Source organism: Antrostomus carolinensis, unplaced genomic scaffold, assembly GCF_000700745.2.
Source record: "Antrostomus carolinensis isolate BGI_N321 unplaced genomic scaffold, ASM70074v2 scaffold14150, whole genome shotgun sequence".
NCBI lineage: Eukaryota > Metazoa > Chordata > Aves > Caprimulgiformes > Caprimulgidae > Antrostomus > Antrostomus carolinensis.
Window position 1 is genome coordinate 371 of NW_010289205.1, and position 20,503 is coordinate 20,873.

Genomic DNA, 20,503 nt, shown 5'->3' on the forward strand with positions numbered 1-20,503 from the left:
AACCCTCCCTGTCCTTATGGCATTAATGAGTTTTACTTTCAGTCCCATCTTCTCTCATTTTAGAACCTCCCTTTAGGGGACAACATACATTTCTGCATTTCCAGTGTTTTCAGATAACCATTTTACATTGACAGTTTGCAGCTTTCTCTCAGCTCTTGTTTTTCATTGGCACCACATCTTCAATTATCTTTCAAGCTTGCAAATGTACCCATCAAAAACTCAATCAACTCCAGATGCAAAGTTTCTCCAAGGACGTAGGTCTGACTTCTCTGCTGTGCACACCCCAAAAAGCCCCACAGTAGCCTCTGGCAACCTCAGTTACCTGGTTCAGTTGAGGCACCTGAAGATGGACTACATGTACCAGGGCAGAAGCATGCACAAGGATTTACTATGTTTTGCATCCAGTTGGAAGAAAGTTATGCATAAATTACCAGAGAATTTTGTTTTTCCTGGAACAAACTGTAATATGCATGTGTGCATTTAAATGAGGGGGAAATATGCTATATGTAAACATGAATCATAAAAACAAATGAGCCACAGCACAAAGCATCAGGTTGTGCACTGTAGTTTCTATTTAAGGATATTTTAGTTTTGTAGGTTTAAAGAGACCCATACCATTACTGTAAAATCATTCTTGTATTTATGCTTTCTATAATGTTCAGCAGCTATGAATTTGGAGTTACAAGTTTTCTAAAAGCTGTATCCAATTACAGTGCTGAATGATTTGAATAATAGACTGCCTGACATATTCCAAGATAAGTGGCTGCTACATTTCTTTGATATTAGGGTCATATACTGTACTTATCTATTTTTACTCCATGCTCTCCATTGCCTAGTAATAAATTAATTTCTCACTATTAGTTTGGCATGTGCCCTACAGTTAAATCCATTTTCTCTCCCATTGAAGGGAGAAAAAGTTTTCTGAAGTATGACAACTATCCTCCTTATTTTTAGAATTAGACATCACAGAGTAAATTCAAAATACTATTTTAAGAGGGACATTCCCACATAAAGTCTTAAAAGCTGTTTCTTTATTCTCATGCTTAGAAAATTACCTGATAGTGCTGAACAACGTGTGACAGTATTTAACTACTTGCATGTCAGATTTTTTATGATATGTGGATAGCGTTTAATTTTTGTTGCTTCCTGGTCTAAAAACCTCAGCAAAGGACCTCACGTACATCTGCAATTATCATCAACAGCAATGAGAGTTGAGCATAGATCTGAAAACAGAATACAGCTCAAAACTTGTAATCATTATCCAGCTAGCAACAATTAGTTCTTATGTGATTTAGGTTGTTTCCAGACCAGGGAGTATGAGGAGATGTTCCAGCTTTTTTTCTGGTTATGTGTTTTACCAGGAACTCAGCAGTATCAAGAAAGAGGCATTTTGCAGAATCAACCCTTTCATGCGGAACTTTTTCTGCTGTTTAGCCTAGACTTTCAAGCTCTTTCTAACACCTCTTTTTCATTGTGGCTACCTTCTGAAGAATGGGGAGAAGCAATTTAGCAAACAAGTAGAGGCAATCATGAGGAAAGCAAGCATGAATAAGGGAGTGGAACATGTGTTCATGTACTGTAGATGATGAAAGGACTAGAGATAAACAGGGTATGTTCTCAAGCATCCCACGTTGCTGATTGCTATCTTTAACTTACCCTCAAAGATGATCATTCTGAAGTAAAGCAAAGACACCAGATTCATTCTTAAGCTAACTCAGAGCCAGAGAAACAGATGATTGCCTGTGTTTTGAGCTGTCATAAGCTCAAACCATAAAGGATGGCAAAGAAGCAATTGTGGGATTCCCGTCACAGGAATATCAACATATTTGCAGTTAAACTCAGGCTTTCCACCTAACACTGCATAATGCACTGCAAAGTAACATGGAAGAGAATTTCTGGCATTTTCAGTCTCTGTGACAGGTGAACCACTACGTATCAAGTAAAGCAAAATGCATGTCCACAGATTGTTACTATTCCGCTTGAAATTTAAATTGCATCACAATTTTCTTAGATAAGGCTAATATCCAACTTATTATCTGAAAGTCTACCTTTTCAACACCAAATTTTAATGCCTGTAAACACGAAACTGATTCATCAGCTAAGATCTCTTATTTCTTGAGTCAAATCATTCATGCACCTTCTTTATACAAGAAGTATTTGATTTTGCAAATGTATCGCTCCCAAAGCCAGCACAAAGTACTTTACCAGCAATTATTAAAATTGCAGTGTAGGTTCTACATACCAGCCTCATTAGGAAAAAGGCTGGGCTAAAAAAAGGCCTGTGCCTCTGGTATTTTTTCTCGTCACTCCCATCCACTTTCACAAAGATAAGTACCCTATGTTGTACTCCTGCAATTCCCACTTAAATTGCAAATTTAAGTTGGACACACACAAAAACAACCAAAAAAGAACACCACAAACTGTTATCCTTTCCCCCAGCAAAGGTATGCCTTGTACCTCTATTTTGCTAACCTTAATTAGACCTATAGTTCTGAGATTCCCTAATGGAAAGTGCTACAAAGCAGAAAGCACTAACAGAATGAATCGCGACATACTGATACACCAGTCATTGTAAATCTATACCCTTTTTATTTGCACCCAGGGGCTGTGCTTTGTATACTCATAAAACATTACTTCCAAGTAGCAAAATGTCATAATCGGAGGCATGTAGAGTAAACAAACAAGCTGAGTATTAACTGGTATGTGATTTTCTTGTAGTTTAATAGCGTAGCAACTGGATGATTTGAAAGATTTGTGTAGTTTGGATACTTAATTTGTGAATTAAGTTTTCCCTGAAGCACAGAAAAAGATAGATTGAAAGAGAAGGTTAAAAATCCTTGAAGGCATCCTTCTCAGAAATGTAATATTCATACTTTTCTCCATGTTTCAGAATGTAATTATTACAGATCACAAAAAGTTGTCAGACTTGTGTGTAAACCAGAATTTCATTCAAGACCTTTATCAGTGAAAGTACTTGAAAAAAAAAAATCACTTTAATGATTGCCTCAAAAACATGGAAATGACTAAAATCAAGACACACACACACATCCTCCCATACAGTCACCCACCATATTTTTTAAAGGCTACTTACATGAATGACTGATGAACTTGACAGACTTAATCCCTCTAGGTCTGCTGTTAAATTTGGGGACAAGATAGCTGCTGTAGGAACTGCCACAGGAGTTGTCACAGGACAGACTGCAAGTAAAAAGGTAAATTGATATTTAACTCTAAAAAATATAAAATACTGAGAAGGACAATGAGCTATTTTCAAAAAGGTTTTAAGTCTTGATCTAACTACTTTATCCTTGTATATATGTTTCTTAAAAGAGGAATATTATTTTTTCAGACATATAGACCCAATACTCAAAATAAACAATGAAAAATATTTTTTCCCTCTATTTTATCCTTCAGTCTGATCCATGCTATGCAACACATTTTCATTTACCAGTTACGTGCAAAGCACATCTTAATGCAATTCTAACATATATTGCACCTTTAAGCAAACTTGAAGAAAGGAACCACACAAAGCAGAGCCCAAAACCAGTGCCAGCTCTGCTCTATGCTTCCAAGACTCCTTTATTCTATTCTTCAGAACTGCAAGTTTTAGTATCTTATTACAGTCCCACAATTGGTTCAGTTCATAGGTTGCACAGATACAAGTAATATTCACTAGCACCTGAGAAAATAAGCCCACTTTCACAGAAAACAAGTCCAGACATATTAAAATTCTCAAAATAAATGTTTTGCACACCAATACATTCAAAATCTTGAAACTATTTCTCAGTTCTAAAACAAATAAAATCAGATATTGTAAAAATTATGCTTAAAAATAAGCTGATAGTCTTAAGCAATTTTTTTTTTGTCAGGAAGCTGGCATGATAAATGAACAGAATCAGTATTTCAGACATTTAAAATTCCTTGAATTAACTGAATTGAATTTATGCCAGGGGAAATATGAGGCTTGTAATCAAGATACTTACAATCATCTAAATCTAAGAGAAACACATCTTGTTTATTTGGAGCTTTTCTATCTTGTACTGGTTTTTCTTCTTTCTGTCAAAATACATAAATATTTAATCTTTTACCATATCAGCAAAAGAAAAGTCTTTAATACTTTAAAAAAATCAAGTGTATTTTCTCTGCTGTAAAAGCAAAACATCCATTTTCAGGGCTCAACATTCAAAGAATTTACTTACTGAGAAAGATTTCTTTGTACACGTAAGCTGAACCTAAACTCCACATTTGATTTACATTTACTCCTCTGAAGACCATGTTTACATTTAATATTAATAACAGTTGCTACTCAAATAAAACTTTTGGTGACAGGTGAGACACTTCTGTTGAGACCATTGAAAGAGAGACAGAAGCTCTTTTTTTGAAGACAAAAGACTCTGATACTAACATTTCTGTTTCTATAGGAAAAACAGTACAAAACTAATTCAATAATAAAGTAGTGCAATTTGCTCCTGTATGAAATCTGTTCTGTCATCTACTGTGATTTTACTTAGTTGCTTGATAAAGAACAAAAAGGTGTTTTTTGTCACAAAAGACATTTAAGTTTTAAGTTTTAGGATGAGTTCTAATAATAAGGATTGGCAGTACTTTAAGTAAAGAGCAGAGCAGTAATAGAGTAATCTCAGTGACTTGGCAAACAGAATATTGCAACGAATTTGTTTCAATACAGATAAATAAAAAGTTCTAAACAAATCTAGTAAGAGTGAGAGCGCTGGTCATATCTACACAACACATTTACACAGTGATAATTCAGGACAGAATTTAGCGTGTCATAGATCAATATGGACTCCCAATAGGGGGCTTTAGTAAAAAAGACTTATCTTTGGATGTAGCCAGAACCCGGACATGTTACACACTGGATGCTCATCAGACAGTTTGTCATTGTGCTATTCCTACCCACTCTTAAGCGTCCTTTATCTGGATCAGCTCAAGAATTCCTTCTGCCTTTGCTCTCCCTGGCTCATTCACTGGACATAAGGCTTCATCATTCTTTCAGAGAATTTGCTGACTGCCTTTAGACCTTAAGACACTACTCACTACCCAAGATATTGCAAGTAATTTAAACGCAGTCTTTCTAGGAGTTACACTTCTGTGAACCTTCTAGTTTACCAGTTTCCTCTTCAACAGCACATGGCAGCCAAATGCATACACATTTATTATCCTATTACCTTTTCTAATATATGAATAGGTCTAAATAAATCAGTAAAACTCTGTGTGTCCATTTGGGCCTCCATTTCTTGAGCATTAATTGCAAGCTGTCACAGTCTCTTCAGTTACTCAGGATACAAATTTCTATAGGAGCTTGCAGTCAACTCAGAAACTCAGCAGTTAGAATCACTTTCTTTGACTATCACTATAGAATAAAATGACCCTTCTTTTCTAAAAGTGCATTCCCTTTCTTCTAGTCTCTCTGTCTCATGGTCAGTTGCAAACTAATAATAATGCAGAGGCTATTGTTTTTCCAATTTTGGGAGAAATTCCATGGTTCCCTCCAAGGAACATGGAAGAAACTAGCTAACGTTCTTGGTATTTTAAGTCCTTGATGTTAAAGATTATCAGGCTTGACCTGAACCAAAATGCCATTGCTCGTAATTTTCTTCCAATAAACCCATGGCTCAAACAGACAGTAGGCACTTAGGTGATCATGACAGATGTGCTTTAGATATTCTGGGAGGAGAAGAATCCTGTAGAGAGAGAGGAATGGAAGCCACTATTTTAAAAAATTATTTAAAAATCAACACACTTCAATGGTCCTTATTGCTATGGTATTTCAGTGTTCTACTATCGCTGATTTATCTGAAACACAAAACTCCTCCAGAAAAAGGAAATCTTACAAAATGTCTTTAAAATGGTGCTAATGTTATTCCATTACTGATTTGCCTGGTCCAGAATTAGTGAAGGACTGTGCTGCAGAACCCACTCTCTTGAGTTCCATTCTGGTCACAGCTACCAGGCTTCTTTTTTCTCTTCCAGTGTGATTATTGGCTAGTCATTAAACTTCTTTTGGCTATTTTTTTTTTAAATCTGTGAAATAAGGATACTTCATAAGCTATAGATTCTACTTGAATTGCTCATGTCTATGAAGTGTCAGAGAAGCAATCTGACGACAATTCTTTTAATGAATTCCAAGTCTTTTTATAGCATCATTTGTTGAATATTTAGCCTTGAATCAGGGATTTAGCTGTTATCTGTAGCACTTTTACTATAAACTATGTATCACAACTTTTTTCATAAACTACAAACTCTTCAGACACCAGAACATACTAACAGAGAACATGGTTAAACAAAATGTAAATATATTTTAAAAATGCCTCCCTTCAATTTCCCAACTCTTTCACTCCCTACCCCCACTTATCCATAAAATACAATTCTATCTTCAACTATGATTAAAGCTCAAAGGTTATTTTTATCTAGAGTTTTATATTTGCTAATTATTACAGTAGAGATGGGATTTCTTAATTCCCTTTTATTGTGCAGCCAATTAAAAGTTTATGAAAAGTGGCTCACCCGCGTGACAGGCACAAGGATGAGAATTTAGAATACGCTTCATTTCTGCCAATGGCAGCACTGCTTGGTCAAGATGTTTAAAAAAAATTAGGAATCAAAGCCAAGAAGTCCTCTTACTGTTTATCTGTTTACTGAAGACAATTAAGATAGTGCATTCTATGTCACAAATAACACCAATACTATGCTTTAGTTAATTTTTTTCTGTTATTTATTTTGCCATTCTAAAGTAGTCACTAAGTACATATCACAAAGCTTGATATGTAATTTTATAAGATGAAATGCATTTCTGCACTGATATTTTTTTGAATCTGTTATGTAACTAATCTGTAAAAATGGGGGAAAAAATCCTTCAAGAGAATTTATTTCTTATACTTGAAAATAAAATACAATAAAATGATCCCAAGATGAGTCACAAGTACAGAATCATTACATCAAGGTAATGCATGGTAAGAAAAACTTTCACTGCACACTTTATACAGTACTGTACTTAAGCACATCAGTTTACTGTAAAAAACACTAAACACCCCCCCCCCCCCCCCAAAAACCAACACCCCCCCCCCCCCCCCACACACACACATAAAAAACCCCACCCCAAAACCAACCCTACCATCTGGGAAGTGTAAAATTGGAAGCTAACTAATTCAAGATAAAGCTAATGTTAAAGTATGATCACATTTTATTTTCTACTTCAGTCAACTGTGTCAAGCTTAAGTAAGTACTCAGCTAGTTTAATGTGTGTGTGTGCACGCTATATATACACATAAACACACAAATATTTTCATATTTATATGTATATTTCTGAGAATATATATTAATTGTGTGCAATTCCATACAAAACGCTGAAGAAATCTATTTACAGGGGTCTTGCCTATTACAAACATGATTATTTTTTTAAGTTGTTTTTTCCAAGAAAATAAAATTGATTGGCTTTCTAGGAATAATAAATAGCCAATGATTGCAACAAATACTACCAAGAGATATTCATATTGAATGAAAAAAGTTTTGCATTCAAATCAAGACAATAAAAAGTCTCTGATATGTCTAGCATTTCTCTGTAACATAATTTTTCATCTTTTTTCTTAAAACTAAGTCTACAATATAACCCAAACAGTTTGCTACCAAGAGAGCCCACTACAGGAAAAGCAGAATATTAAACAAAGAAGTTAAGCTATATTCCATCAAACATTTCTCCATTTGCAATTCATCTTGGTAATAGAGATAGAACCTGGTAAATGCATATAGGACTTGAAGCAGGAGATTTCTCTTGCTCTATGCATAATTCATGTGCTCCGCCTGCAAAGTGTGTAAAATGAGAATTTCACACCGCAGCATGAGCCATGGAGCTGCAGAGAAAAGGCAGATGAAATCATATTTTGCTGTGCGAATTTTATTTCTTATCCTCCCAATATTTATACAAAACCATCATTGACAATCCAAACGCACAGACAGATCACCCACTGTTTCCATTGTGTTAGCACTTGAAAAGAGATCAGGCAGAAAGATAGACAATTTGTTTTTGTATATTTTTTAAATAGTAGATCAGGTTTTTAACAGCTGAGTGACTGTATTATACTTGTATAAGGAGGTCAACAGTAGCTGATTTTAAAATCCCACTGTAGAGACACCTACTTATATATGCATCATCCTCAAATATGCATTTTAGCTCTACAGTATTTATGTGTACAGTATAATACATATCTGAACACCTCAAACTATCCATATTTCAGAATGAAATAAAACACTGTGGTACAAGAGAGTGACTTTTCTGTTCACTGCAGCTCAATTACAATGAACACAACAGCTTTTTTGAAATGATTCTTCAAGAGAAAAAATATGAAAGCATTAATAATATATTCAGGAAAAATAAGCAGAAGTTTTTGTAACCTATTTTAAAGCTAGTAAATGCATGGATGTATGCATTAACTAAGCTCCCATATGAGTGTAATCAAATCTTTTTTATTATGAAAATTCTGCTGAACATTGCAATGGTACCCAATAAAACACAGAATGTTAAACACCACCCAAAACGTCAGCTATGTAACATAGTTCATAATGTGTGGCAAACTGAGAAACTTAAAAATACGGCCTACTAACTACTCTTCTTATCAGTATGTGTTTCAGAAAATCTTTTCAGTTTTATTTAAAATGAAAGGAAATCCTAGTGAATCATCTCCCCATATACAATGACTAAATTAAGAATATCCTATAGGAGAATAATATAAACAATAGCTTTTCCAGTAAAAATCCAGCAGAATAAAAACATGCATTTCTGAGAGCCTGGCTGAAACCATCTGCTTCCTGGGTGGCCTGAAAAGAAGTCAGGTAGGAAGAAGAAAAATTCCAAGATTTTCCTGGAAATAAACTAAATATAGATGGTTTTTGTAAAATGTACCTTGACACAAGGGCTCTATGCAAGACTTTATCAATAATGTTCTTCAAAGTTGATTAACAACTGCTTTCCTTTCTGGCTTGGAAGGACTTATCTAGGTTATCATCAGTTAGCTCCACCTATCACCACAGGGCTCTAAACAGACATCTCTCCAAAAAAAAAAAAATCTATTAAGCTAGTTAGCCTGACAATCACCTTTGATACAAAATACCTGTCATTCTTGCCCCCACACCCTCATCCAATTATGCTTCTAAATATAAGTATCAGAAACACCTCAAGTATAAAGGCAGGCATCCAACATGGCTTACATGGAAACTTCATGGTCCTAGAGAATAATATAGTACACTGAAACAGTCCTCTAAGTTCAAGAGCATGAAAATAACTTCCCCCCTGCCTCCTTCATATATGACCATTGCTGTTTACAGTCCATCAGCCCTAGCTTCTTGTCCTTACATTAAATGTGCTAATTTCTTAGTGAAAAAGAATTTAAGGAACATAGACATTTAGCTTTTGCCTAGTGAGCTCTATGCTATCTTTTCTTTTCAATAATCCCCTTGCCTCTTTTCCTGTTGATACACATATAAATCCATTGTTATTTGTTTTAATATTTTTTGTGATGTTTAAAAGCTTTGCAATTTTTCAGTTCCACCCTTTGACTCTCATCAAGTCATCTGTTAATTGCTTATAAATACTTTTTGTTCCTAAGACATTTCCTTTCAGGTGCTTCTTAATCAAGTAAACACTTGAGGACCACTGCAACATTCTTTCTCTTCTCTTAAAATCCAAGGGCTTGACAATTTTCCATTGACTCAACAAAACAATGCCAAGCTTCATGGACATTCCAGTTCTCATATTATTCAGTATATCTGACTTCACACATTCTCGACTGCTGTTTTAAAGTATGGAAAGCTTCTTTAAGCTAGTAGCCTGATGTATCCTGCAAAAGAACCAGAACGGTTCAAATAACTGAAGTGAAAGAACCACGAACAATGGCACTGATATCCTGAGAAAAACAGACAAACACAGCAGAGAGAAGACACTATTGTTTGAACATAGTTTTGCAGCGGCTGCTCAGAGCTGAGCAGGTCAGATCACCTATTATTTTTTTGGGAAAAAATACTGTGCTAATATGAGAAGCTGCAAACTCTTAGAATTAACTGATGTCCTATCTAGGGTCAAAGGAGTTTATTCTGAGAGGATTTAAGTTACATTTGTTGTGCTACTATTTTTTGGCAAGATCCAGTTTGGCTTGTCTACTAGAAAAAACTCTGACATAGGTGTGTTACCCAATGCAGTATTTGGGCAAGAAACAATGATCAAACCATGGAAACATAACTCCATTTCTCAAATACTACAGTCTCACTTCATCTTTTGTTCTACCTGGTAGAAGAAGGAAATAGATTAAAAGGTAAGGTTACAATTCAGAGTTCCTAGGTGGACCTATAAAGTTACAAAATAAAGACCACGTACAACATAATTTCAAGATTGGAGAAACAGAGAGTCTTACCTCCTCAAATAAAGGAAAAGCACATTGAAAAAGCTTATTAAAGTTACAGATTTCCCTCTTAACTGTTCAAAACACACCTGTCCACCAGCTTCTACAACTGCATCAAATGTAACAAACAATGTCTGTTTTGACTATTCAGAAATCTATACAGGAGACCTGACTGAAACATCTTGGCTTAATTTAAAATACATCACAGTATCAATTAATTTTCAAAACCACATATCACTATTAAAAGGAAACTTCTGAGCTACAATTTTACCCATCAAATTTTTCTAAAATATATTGAAAGAAACGTACAGGAAATATTTGATAACAGAAAAATAAGTTTGAGAAACTCTTTTACTCTTCTTCCTTAACAGATTTAGCATAAAGTTCCTCAGTTATTTATTTTTTTAAATTAAGAGGCAAAGAAACAGAAATCAGTCCATGCTATCTGCTTTAGTTCTATAATGCTAGCTTAACCATAATGAACTTTTAACCTCTTTTTCTTCACTAAAGTGAACAATTAAAATTTAACCGAAACATGAATGGCTCTGTTAAACATCTCTGCATCTTCACACATTTCCAAAGGCAATTTTAAAAAGACATATTTGAAAGTTTGCTACTTCATAAGTGTTGTAAGAAAGCTAATACAAGTTGAAGTAATGGAACCCTTTATAAGTTTTATTCCTATCAAACAGAGTGCAATAAAATTTGATTACTCAGTAAAAATATTAATTCTACTAATCTACTTATACATCTCAAGTATAGAAGCATTAACTGCAGTATTTCCAACTTTAACAGGTAATTTAAGAACAAAGCTAGTGGTTCTACTAGACTGGCTTCAAACTCTTAAGAAAGAATCTACCAACATTTGTTTCTTGTTTTTTGCTTCCTGTCAGACCCAGGTCCTGTAATAGTTATACTTTAAGACCTCATTTTAATATAATAATCATCCTAAGTCAGGATATTATTATTGCGAACTATCCGTGTACTATGTTTTTACCAGTTCAACAGCAATCTAAAAAAATAATTAGTATCTATTATTCTTCATCTATCTGGAGTAAAAATATAACATAATTAAAACTTAAATATGCCTTTCATCACAAAATATTCTTATTTGATTAAACTATCAAACTACTTTGGGATTGTTTTTTTAATGAAAAGTTAAACGTTTTTTCAGAAATTCTGTTTTTTTAGATATCCATAAAACCACTACGCATCTCCATTTCCAGAGAAAGAAACATATACAGATGGTTAGATGCATCTTTTCATATTTTATAGAGTTTGGTTTTGTTGGGTTTTTTAAATTATTTTACCTTACTAGAGGTAGCACTTCTAGATTTTCCAGACGCACAGTCACTTTTAGAGTCTGATTCTGACTTGGAGTCTGAAGAACTTTCTTCTGATGAAGTGGACTCTGTATCAGAGGAACTGGATATGCTTCCCGTTTTGGAGATCCCCTTTGTTTTCTTTCCAATGTCCTCTGAATCACTACATATTGAAAAAAGAAATTTAAGAGACATCTAAAACCACCAAATCCTAAGATAACATTTCAAAGTTTTATTAAATTAGTTTTAAATCACTATTTCTTCATTATAAACTCAGCTAAGATGGCAGAAGCAGTAGTTTATTTAAGGGTACACATTCCTCCATCACTAATCTAAATCAGTGAAACAGGTAAACAAAAATGTGAACATATTAAATATTAAAAATACTATTTGCATGCATTAAGCTTGTGACATTTCAGAAAGAAGTTTTATATGAAGAAGCTTTCAGACTATTTCACCTATGGTTAACAGAATCTGGATGGGTTATAAGATGTTTTTGCGAAGTAGCATTGCTTTAAAAAAAAAACAAAAAAACCAAAAACAATGCATTAAATTTATTCCTTGGCTAATTCTGCTAAATCAAACCACCTAGAAATAAGGTCTATAATATGTACCAACCCATCAAAGAATTTATAAAGAAAAGCTATTACATTCTGACACCTTTGGTCATATTGAGTACCTTACAGCTAATGGACTACAGAGACACTATTCTTCATACAGTAAAGTTCTGTTCACCCTGGCAATGTTGGATTATGTTGTTCTGTGCCATCAGCTACTGAAGATTATTAAAATCTGCTTTGTTCACTTCTAATAATACTGAAATTACCAATAGTAGATTAGCCTTTTGTCTTGGTGGACGTTACTGCCTAAAAATATCACAAGAAATAAAAATTGTTTTCTAATTGTTATCATGGAGCAGATAAATTAGTAATGCACATAGAATATATTGTTCTTCCATCTGCAGGCAACCATTTTATACTTCCAAATCAGGTGTTTCACACACCATCTGATACAGCTTCTTCCCTAAGACAATAAATTGGTTACTAAATCGCTTGAAGGGTAACAAGGTCAACAATAATTAAACAAATCCAGATCACTCAGCTATTAAGAGTCTCTCTGGACTCAAATTAATTTTTATACATTTTTGCTTAGCTTTAGTAGAAATTAATGTACTATGCTGCATTACTGTCTGATAGCAATGTTTTTATAAGGGAAAAATACAGATAAAGGGAAGTGAAAAATCTGATAAAAAAGGAAAATAGGACAATACCTTCCTCCTCCCAAGTGCTTCCCAAGACTGAACTGCCTAAATAATATGTAATCGAAATTATTAAAAATTAGTATTATCATTTAGGCTATGCTAACAATGCCTGCCCATGTCCCTGAAATCAACTCCCAAAATTTTAGTCAGAAGCATTTTTTTCTGAAAGCAGCAAACTTGAAGCTTGCAAAGCTAAATATGAAACAAGAGTACAGTTCACAAAAAGTCTAGTATAGTATATCTGGTTGCTAAAGTAATGTTGAAAATAATAGGTAGTATCAAAATTATGTTTCAGTATTACAACATCTAAAAAATTGTTTGAGGTCAATGAGCTAAACATAAAACATTCACTAGTGTACACTGTTTAAAGTTTCTTCTTCATGATGTATAGCACATGCACTGATAAAATTATCTACATTTCCTTCATTGCCATTGAACAGAAGCTGTAGTTGCATCAACAAATAAGTTATTGTGAACCCATTACATAAATGAAGTAAGCTGTTTTTCAACAATTTATCTTTAGCTTATCTTTAAAACTAGATTTGAAGATTAAAAATGTTACTTCATTGTACATCAGCCAGTTTCGATGGGTAATCATTGTTTACCTTACTGTTTAAAATTTCAGATGTTATTCTAATGAAAAGAATTTACTGGTAACTAGCTTTTTAACTTTGTGATGATGAAAAGCCTGTATTAATTTAACCTACAGATTTCATTTGTTCTGAACAGGAAAACCAATATAAATCACTTTTAAAATCATTAAATCCTGACTTAAATTAATAAAGTCATAATTAGGGCATTATGCTGTGTTTGTTATGGAAGTGGCAAGGCGAGCTGCTTTAATTACTGTCTGTAATAAAAGGAGCAGAGTGCGTACTGCGCCCCAATCAGCGCTGTCAGCCACGACTGAGCTGAGCTGCAAACTCATCAAGTGAGCTGGCAGCAAACTACAGAGTAAAGGGTGATCATGTCTGCAGAGGCCACTTGCTGACAGCAGTGGAAGAAACAGATTCATACAATCCAAGGTATTAGCCCCAATTACTCAAAATTTTAATGATATTTTAATACATGATAATGCTGTTGATAATGGGCAATCTTAAAAAGCGCTAACACTTAAATATCTTATGACCGTTTCCCTTCACAGCCCTTGCCTCTAATATTTGGATCATAATCTTTTTAATATAACATTATTTAGAAAAATCAATTGTCTTAGTTACATAATGGCAAAGTGTTGAAGGACTTAATTTTAGCTCTCAGCAAAATTGCGGCAAAAGGTAATTAAGTGTTTCACACAACTGTTTGATCACTTATTCAGCCTCCCAAGGTTACATCAATTTTCAAAAAGCCTCTCAAGATTTTACTGAAGTCAGAAATTAATTCCAAACATAAGAGTAGTCTGATTAATGAAAATATGAACCCAGTTCACACACCGAATATTACTGACATATACTTAAACAGGAAGCATCAGTCCCTGGCCAATACACCCCAAAAAAGGCCTAATTAAAGGCTTAACAGACTGTTTACAGGAAGAGTGCTTTAACAGATAGCATCACAAAAAATTAAAACCATACAAGTCTATATGTACCTTTCAGCAGCAGCTGTAGATGTTTTATTTGCAGTACTTTCTTTGGAGTCTGAATCACTGTCACTCGACTCTTCACTGGAAGAGGAACTCTCGCTACTCTCATCACTGCTGCCTTCCTCCTTATCTCCCTTCTCACTTTCACTGCCAGACTCGCTCTCTGAAATAAAAACAATTCTTACAATTTTCTTCTAAATATCTTGCATAACTATTATTTTAGGAATCCAAGTTTGTTTTAAATAAAACAATGTTTCAGTATTTAAAGATCCAATTGAAAGCTTAAGCATTATTTACCCTGTGACAAAAGCAAGCAGGAAAATCACTTTCCCTTAATGTTTACAAAATTTTGTTGGTTAAAGACTTCTTCTCTTCAGCCTAGAGTATTATATTTTATCAAATTAAAAAGCCCAGTAATAAATTAATTGCATGTGGATTCTTCAAAATTATATAACCTTATCAGGAGCTCGAGATGACCTCAAATTCTCTAATCTATACATTAATTTAACTGTAAGATTATCTTTTTAACCAATTCAATATTTCTTGAATACTGGTAGTGATGATAATTGAATCAAATAAATTTAAACAAATTATTTATCCTCTAATTATTCAAATATCTGAAGTGAATATATTCTTTTCTTGCTTCAGAGATCATTATTTTCAGTGATATAATTCAAAAGGATTTCTTCTGCATATTTCCTCAGTTTAGGAATGAGGGAGAAGCAGCTCTATATTCAGATTTTAAGGTGCCCCTCTTCCATTTAACTGGATGCTGGTAATTCTTTTAAGTCTCTAAGGCTAAACATTTTCTGTATCTAAAGTCTGGACTAGGGAGAATATGTTCTTCATTACATCTGAACTATACTAACACCCACTGAAATGGCAGTCTTTGGAACTGTCTATCTAGCATTTAGTGGGAGACTGGGCAAAAGAACCTTTGTTCACTGAACTTGATAGGCATCTGTGAGTTTTCTCCATCATCAGCCCCATTACAATAAACAGAAAACATCATGTAGAACTTGAGAGCAATACTATAACACAATTTACTGAAAAAAAACTCCATTAAAGACTAGACAGCTAAACAAGTTTGGCCATTTACCAACACAGCAACACACGCTCTCAAAATAGTACTTCATCAAGTATTCCAAAAAACTTTCAAGACTTACAGTTCCCAGCATTGAAACATATGGGCACTCCTCCTGCAAAAACTGAGGTGCCTTTAGATTTAACTGGAGTTATAAACTCTCTCTACTCTTACTGGACTCTTACAGGATGAAAATGGCATGCCAGCTTCTTTAACTGGGAAACAAAGCCAAGTCTAACTCATTTAATAAACACATAAGCCATATCTGTAAAATCAGCACAGTGAATGTAAAATTTCCTCCTAGGTCTGTCTTTTTTTGAAATTTTTTTTCCCGTTCTTTTTAAGTAGTGGCCAGTTCTAAAGATACAGTTCTCCAGGCAGTGGAGATGCAAGTTGCTTTCCAAACACCTACCTGATGCAGTGGTACTGGCAGACTCATCTTCCTCCTCTTCTGACTCAGAGTAGAACTTTTCAGTAGGTTTCTCTTTCTTTGTCTTACCTAGAATTCCAGTCCATTCCTTTGCCTGTAAATAAATTTCAACTTAAGTTTACTTTTACAACCAGTAATACAAAAATATACACACAACAAGGCAAAGCAAAACACTCGCAGTAGCGGTATTAGGCAGTTTCTAAATAAATCCTCTAAGCAAGTCAAGAGAAACTATTAAATTTCTCTTACTTTACACAATTAGGAGAACTAAAAGTTTTGTACATACCTATAAAAGGTGAGATATGTCTATTAGAGAGTCCAGAAAAAGATTTACTAAGGCAGATTAAAAGCATCAGTAACCATAAATAAACTTCTATGCCAAAAGAACCTGAGGTCTGAGAGTTTTATCTCTAAATCCAGCTGAGTTTAGCCTATGACTAAAATGAAGGGTAAATATGGCTAGTCAGCACCTTTATTATCCCAAGTTTTCCCCTTAAAACAGATGTGGACCCAGTATGCAGCAGAAGTTCCATCAGCCACAGAGGAATTATATTTCACTTCCTTTGCAATTCTTCATATAAAAGTAATTCTTACCACCAGGAGAACACCAGAATGTGGCAATACTTTGGCCAGGCTTTTTTTCTTTCCATGTCCCCCTATACTACTAGAGAAGCAGAAGAAAAACTCAGGCCAAGAAAAAAAACAAAAACAAACAGGCAGAAAACTGTATCAACAGGGAGATACAGGTCTGCCTTAGGGACTGCTCTGATCTGGAATAAGACTAACTTTTGAAAGAGTTGTCACCTGCAATGGTACACAGCTCTTGGAGACACGCTGGCTTCCTTTTAAACACCAAAAGCTGTTAAAGCTTTGTAATGCTCCACGGAGCAATTGGTATTTTAAAAAGCCAATATTCTTTGGATATAAATGACAATTTAATTGTGGATTGCAGTTTAACAACTCAGCTTCGCTCACATACATTGTGTAGGCACATGCAGTATTAGAGAAGCCACAAAATTAATGACAATGAGACACTTTCCAAGAACAATATTTGCAAAAACATAGGGAAAGGATTTTTTTGTTTGTTTGTTTGTTTTAACTTTTAAATGGTTGGAGGGAGATGTTTTCTATTAGGTGCTAGTAGATGGATGTTACTCCATTTGATCGATTTCCCGCAATGCTTTTTGGTTTTATGGACGAAGGTGCCTCCGCATATTCTTTCATGCCAACCCTATCATTTATAATCCCTTGCTTCAGCTGATTGCCTTCAGATTCTCCCCATAAAAGCTTTCAGAAGTTCATACACAAACACTTCTTTTCCTGAAATGTATATAAGAAGGTAGACAAGTAAAATTAGAGTAGTAAGGAGAAATGCTTGTTCTACCACATTGCTGTTCACTGGCTTCTGCAAGGCATACTTATTTTTTAGAATTTTCTCTACTCATTCTATGCCTAACATCTCATATGCAAATGAATTCACGTGCAATTTACTGTAGAAGTTGGCTCTTGACAAGGACCACGTGCTTTCCTGGGTATACCTGTTACAACAATATACCTCCACGAGCACCATCAGCACTATATTCCAATACATTTTTATTTCTGTTACTGTTCAATAGCTTTCATTGACATTTAGTAGGACTCTGGTACCTGACACATATATCACAACTCCAGTACCAAAACATGATTTTGTCTCAGAGTTTAAAATCCAGTAACAAAAACTTATTGGTAGTAGCAGACCAGCCCTGTAATGTCAACAAATGACTAGTGCACTTAATAGGTGACATTTTCCTATTATAAACTTTCCCAATTGTCTCCAGATGATCTGAAATGAAAACCCAGGTCTCTTCCAAACTTCACACTTTGAAACATACATAATTTTTCTCTCTGCTGCTGCCTTGGGTTTACATTACCTATTGTTTTTTGTTCAGACTTGGATTTATACATGAACAAACCTCCACTCACCTCCTTCTTCGGTAGTCGAGCTACACTCACCATTAACAGCAACTAACATAATGCAGCACAGCAAATATAAGAGGCATGAAATGAAAAGTGAGACAGTGGGAAAAAAGCCCATTTAATCCACAGGCAAAGCAGAAGTGGCCTACAGTTCATCCACTTCTCTCATTGAAAAGAAAAAAGCAAGCATCATGCAGGTTTCCAAATGTTCCGTTTCCAAACTAAAATAAGCAACATTCACATGCATCAACGTTTTTCAGTACAGCATACAGATAGTAATTAAATACTTGTATTTAGGCTAATACTTTCTCCTGACGAGTGCCTTTAGTGACGCTAACTTTTAATGATGCTGACGTACCGACTCGGCTACGTCGACGTTTCGGACGGAGGGGTCAGGCGCCACCTCTGGCCAGTCGGACAGCTCCAGGTAGCCAGTGGCTCGGCTGTTCAGCGTGTGAGACAAGGTGCCAAGCTGGAAATGATCTCGATCTATTAAAAAATAAAAGGGGGGAGGGGAGAAATAAACAAACACCATGAGCTCTACCACAAAGAGCAATCTTAATCAGAGCTAAAGGTAATTGCCATTATATTACCTCAAATGTCATGGAATAAATATAAACTAGGAAGCTCTTCATAGGTCAAAAAACTGATTTCAGTCCATAGATTACAATAATCTCCCCCATAATGGTCAATAAAAAAGCTAATCAGTCAGTGTGTTTAGAGGTGTTGCTCTGAAATGTAGCTTCTCTAAAAATTACTTTACTGTGAATATTAAGAATGACAGCACAGTTAAACAATCCATATACATGTCTTGGCACAAACACATTCAGAATTTTAATAGTTTTTCTTCAACATGGAGCTCCTTTTAGAGCTTCAAAACTGGGACTAAATAAGTAGAAAAATTAAAATGGCAAATTGTCACACTAACAGAGTATTTTTAATTAAGATAACCTGATAACCTTTTAATTTGAGAAGACAGACAATGGTTCTTACTTGTAAAAAGACAGGGAAAACACACAGGGAAAAATATTACTTTGGAGAAAAATAATTAAAACCTAATCTATTGATATTCAGTTTACTTAAGATTCATAAAATATTTGCAATACTCACATCAACAATCTTCTGTTAAAGTCCAGATAAAAGACAAGAGCTATTTTCCTAAATAAAAGAACAGTTTTCCTCAAGAGACACCTTCTGTTATTTAAATAAAATTCAAAATCTACATGAATAAAAATCGATCAGTTTGTCAGGCTTTATCATCAGAGAAATGCATTGTGTTTGCACCATGCAAACGTTGCTTACTAAAAAGCAAGTAAGCAGAGCAAGTACTCTTGCATATTAATCATTTGTACTTGCTAAGTGACACAATTTGTGAGCACATTTGAAACAGAATAGGCTGCCACATTTCTTTACACAATGAACATTCACCAAATTATTTTGGCAGTTATACCTTTAAAAGGAGATTCAAGCAATGGGGCAGGTTTCTGTGCCAGAAATATTTTTTTGGCATATTTGCTTAAAGCTCCACTCTTCTCATTCGGAACAATAAGCTGCCTAATAAATCTTGTACGGTCTCTGATGTCGTAGCTTTGATCATACTTGCCGAGATTTAATACATACTGGGTAAGCAATTTTGTCTGTGGAAAAAAACAGGACAAGAACAGAATACAAGTTATTTATGATTATTGATAACTCTGGATAAACATATTTAAAGAGGTAATAAAAATGAATGGTTATGTCAAACAAATGTTGTTCCACAGGGAATATGCATTTCTAAAGCTGCAAATGGAATCCTGAAGCCAAAGCACATGTCCTCTTCTGTACTGGGGAGGTGAATGCTGAGTACTGAGAAGCAGCCATGTGCTAGATTATTAAACTGCTGAAGTGGAAAGAAAGGCATCATTAAAAAAATAATCATATATGGCAAACCCGCTGAAGGGTCTACGTGAGGATAATGAATGTGGAAATACAACTAAAAACATGGCACTCAAAACTTAATCGGAAAAATATGCAGGACATCAAAACATCAGAGGGTATTAGGGGGCTGGCAAACGGCTTCTGCTGAGGTGTGTTTTATGAAGAGATACTGTCCCTGGCATAAGCAGTGTCTGCACTCTGACTGCACTCAGTTACTTTATCCTGAATTATGACCCATTAAAGCAGACACATGAATCACTGAACTGGATTACTGCAAATTATTTGCAGTGCATTTAGCTGTTACTTTTTCATAAAAGCAAGCTGCTGATGCCCTCTAAAAACCAGGATAAAAGACTTCTTCCATTTTTTTTCTTGAAGCTTAAAGCCTCCAGTAATATCGGTCATTTATTTATTTATGTAAGAGAGCAACTTATATTATCACAGCTTTTTACAGCACAATAGGACTTCCTAATTTGACGTCTGAGAATATTAACATGTATTAAATAATTTTAATAATTCAGCTAAATTTTTAAAACTAAAAAAAT

The 20,503-nt window shown here is 34.6% G+C and overlaps 1 protein-coding gene across 1 annotated transcript in view; it reads right to left on the bottom strand.

Moving 5' to 3' along the window:
• Nucleotides 1–3,091: 3,091 nt before the first annotated feature.
• Nucleotides 3,092–20,503, bottom strand: part of LOC104526110 (AP-3 complex subunit beta-1-like) — a gene marked incomplete at both ends in the record, with an annotated part of 46,918 nt that continues 29,506 nt past the window's right edge. Inside the window, 7 exons of the mRNA XM_029085332.1 lie at nucleotides 3,092–3,198; nucleotides 3,984–4,056; nucleotides 11,720–11,894; nucleotides 14,578–14,734; nucleotides 16,068–16,179; nucleotides 18,400–18,530; nucleotides 19,492–19,678. Coding sequence (XP_028941165.1) covers nucleotides 3,092–3,198; nucleotides 3,984–4,056; nucleotides 11,720–11,894; nucleotides 14,578–14,734; nucleotides 16,068–16,179; nucleotides 18,400–18,530; nucleotides 19,492–19,678 — 942 coding nt within the window. The remainder of the gene's footprint in view (nucleotides 3,199–3,983; nucleotides 4,057–11,719; nucleotides 11,895–14,577; nucleotides 14,735–16,067; nucleotides 16,180–18,399; nucleotides 18,531–19,491; nucleotides 19,679–20,503) is intronic.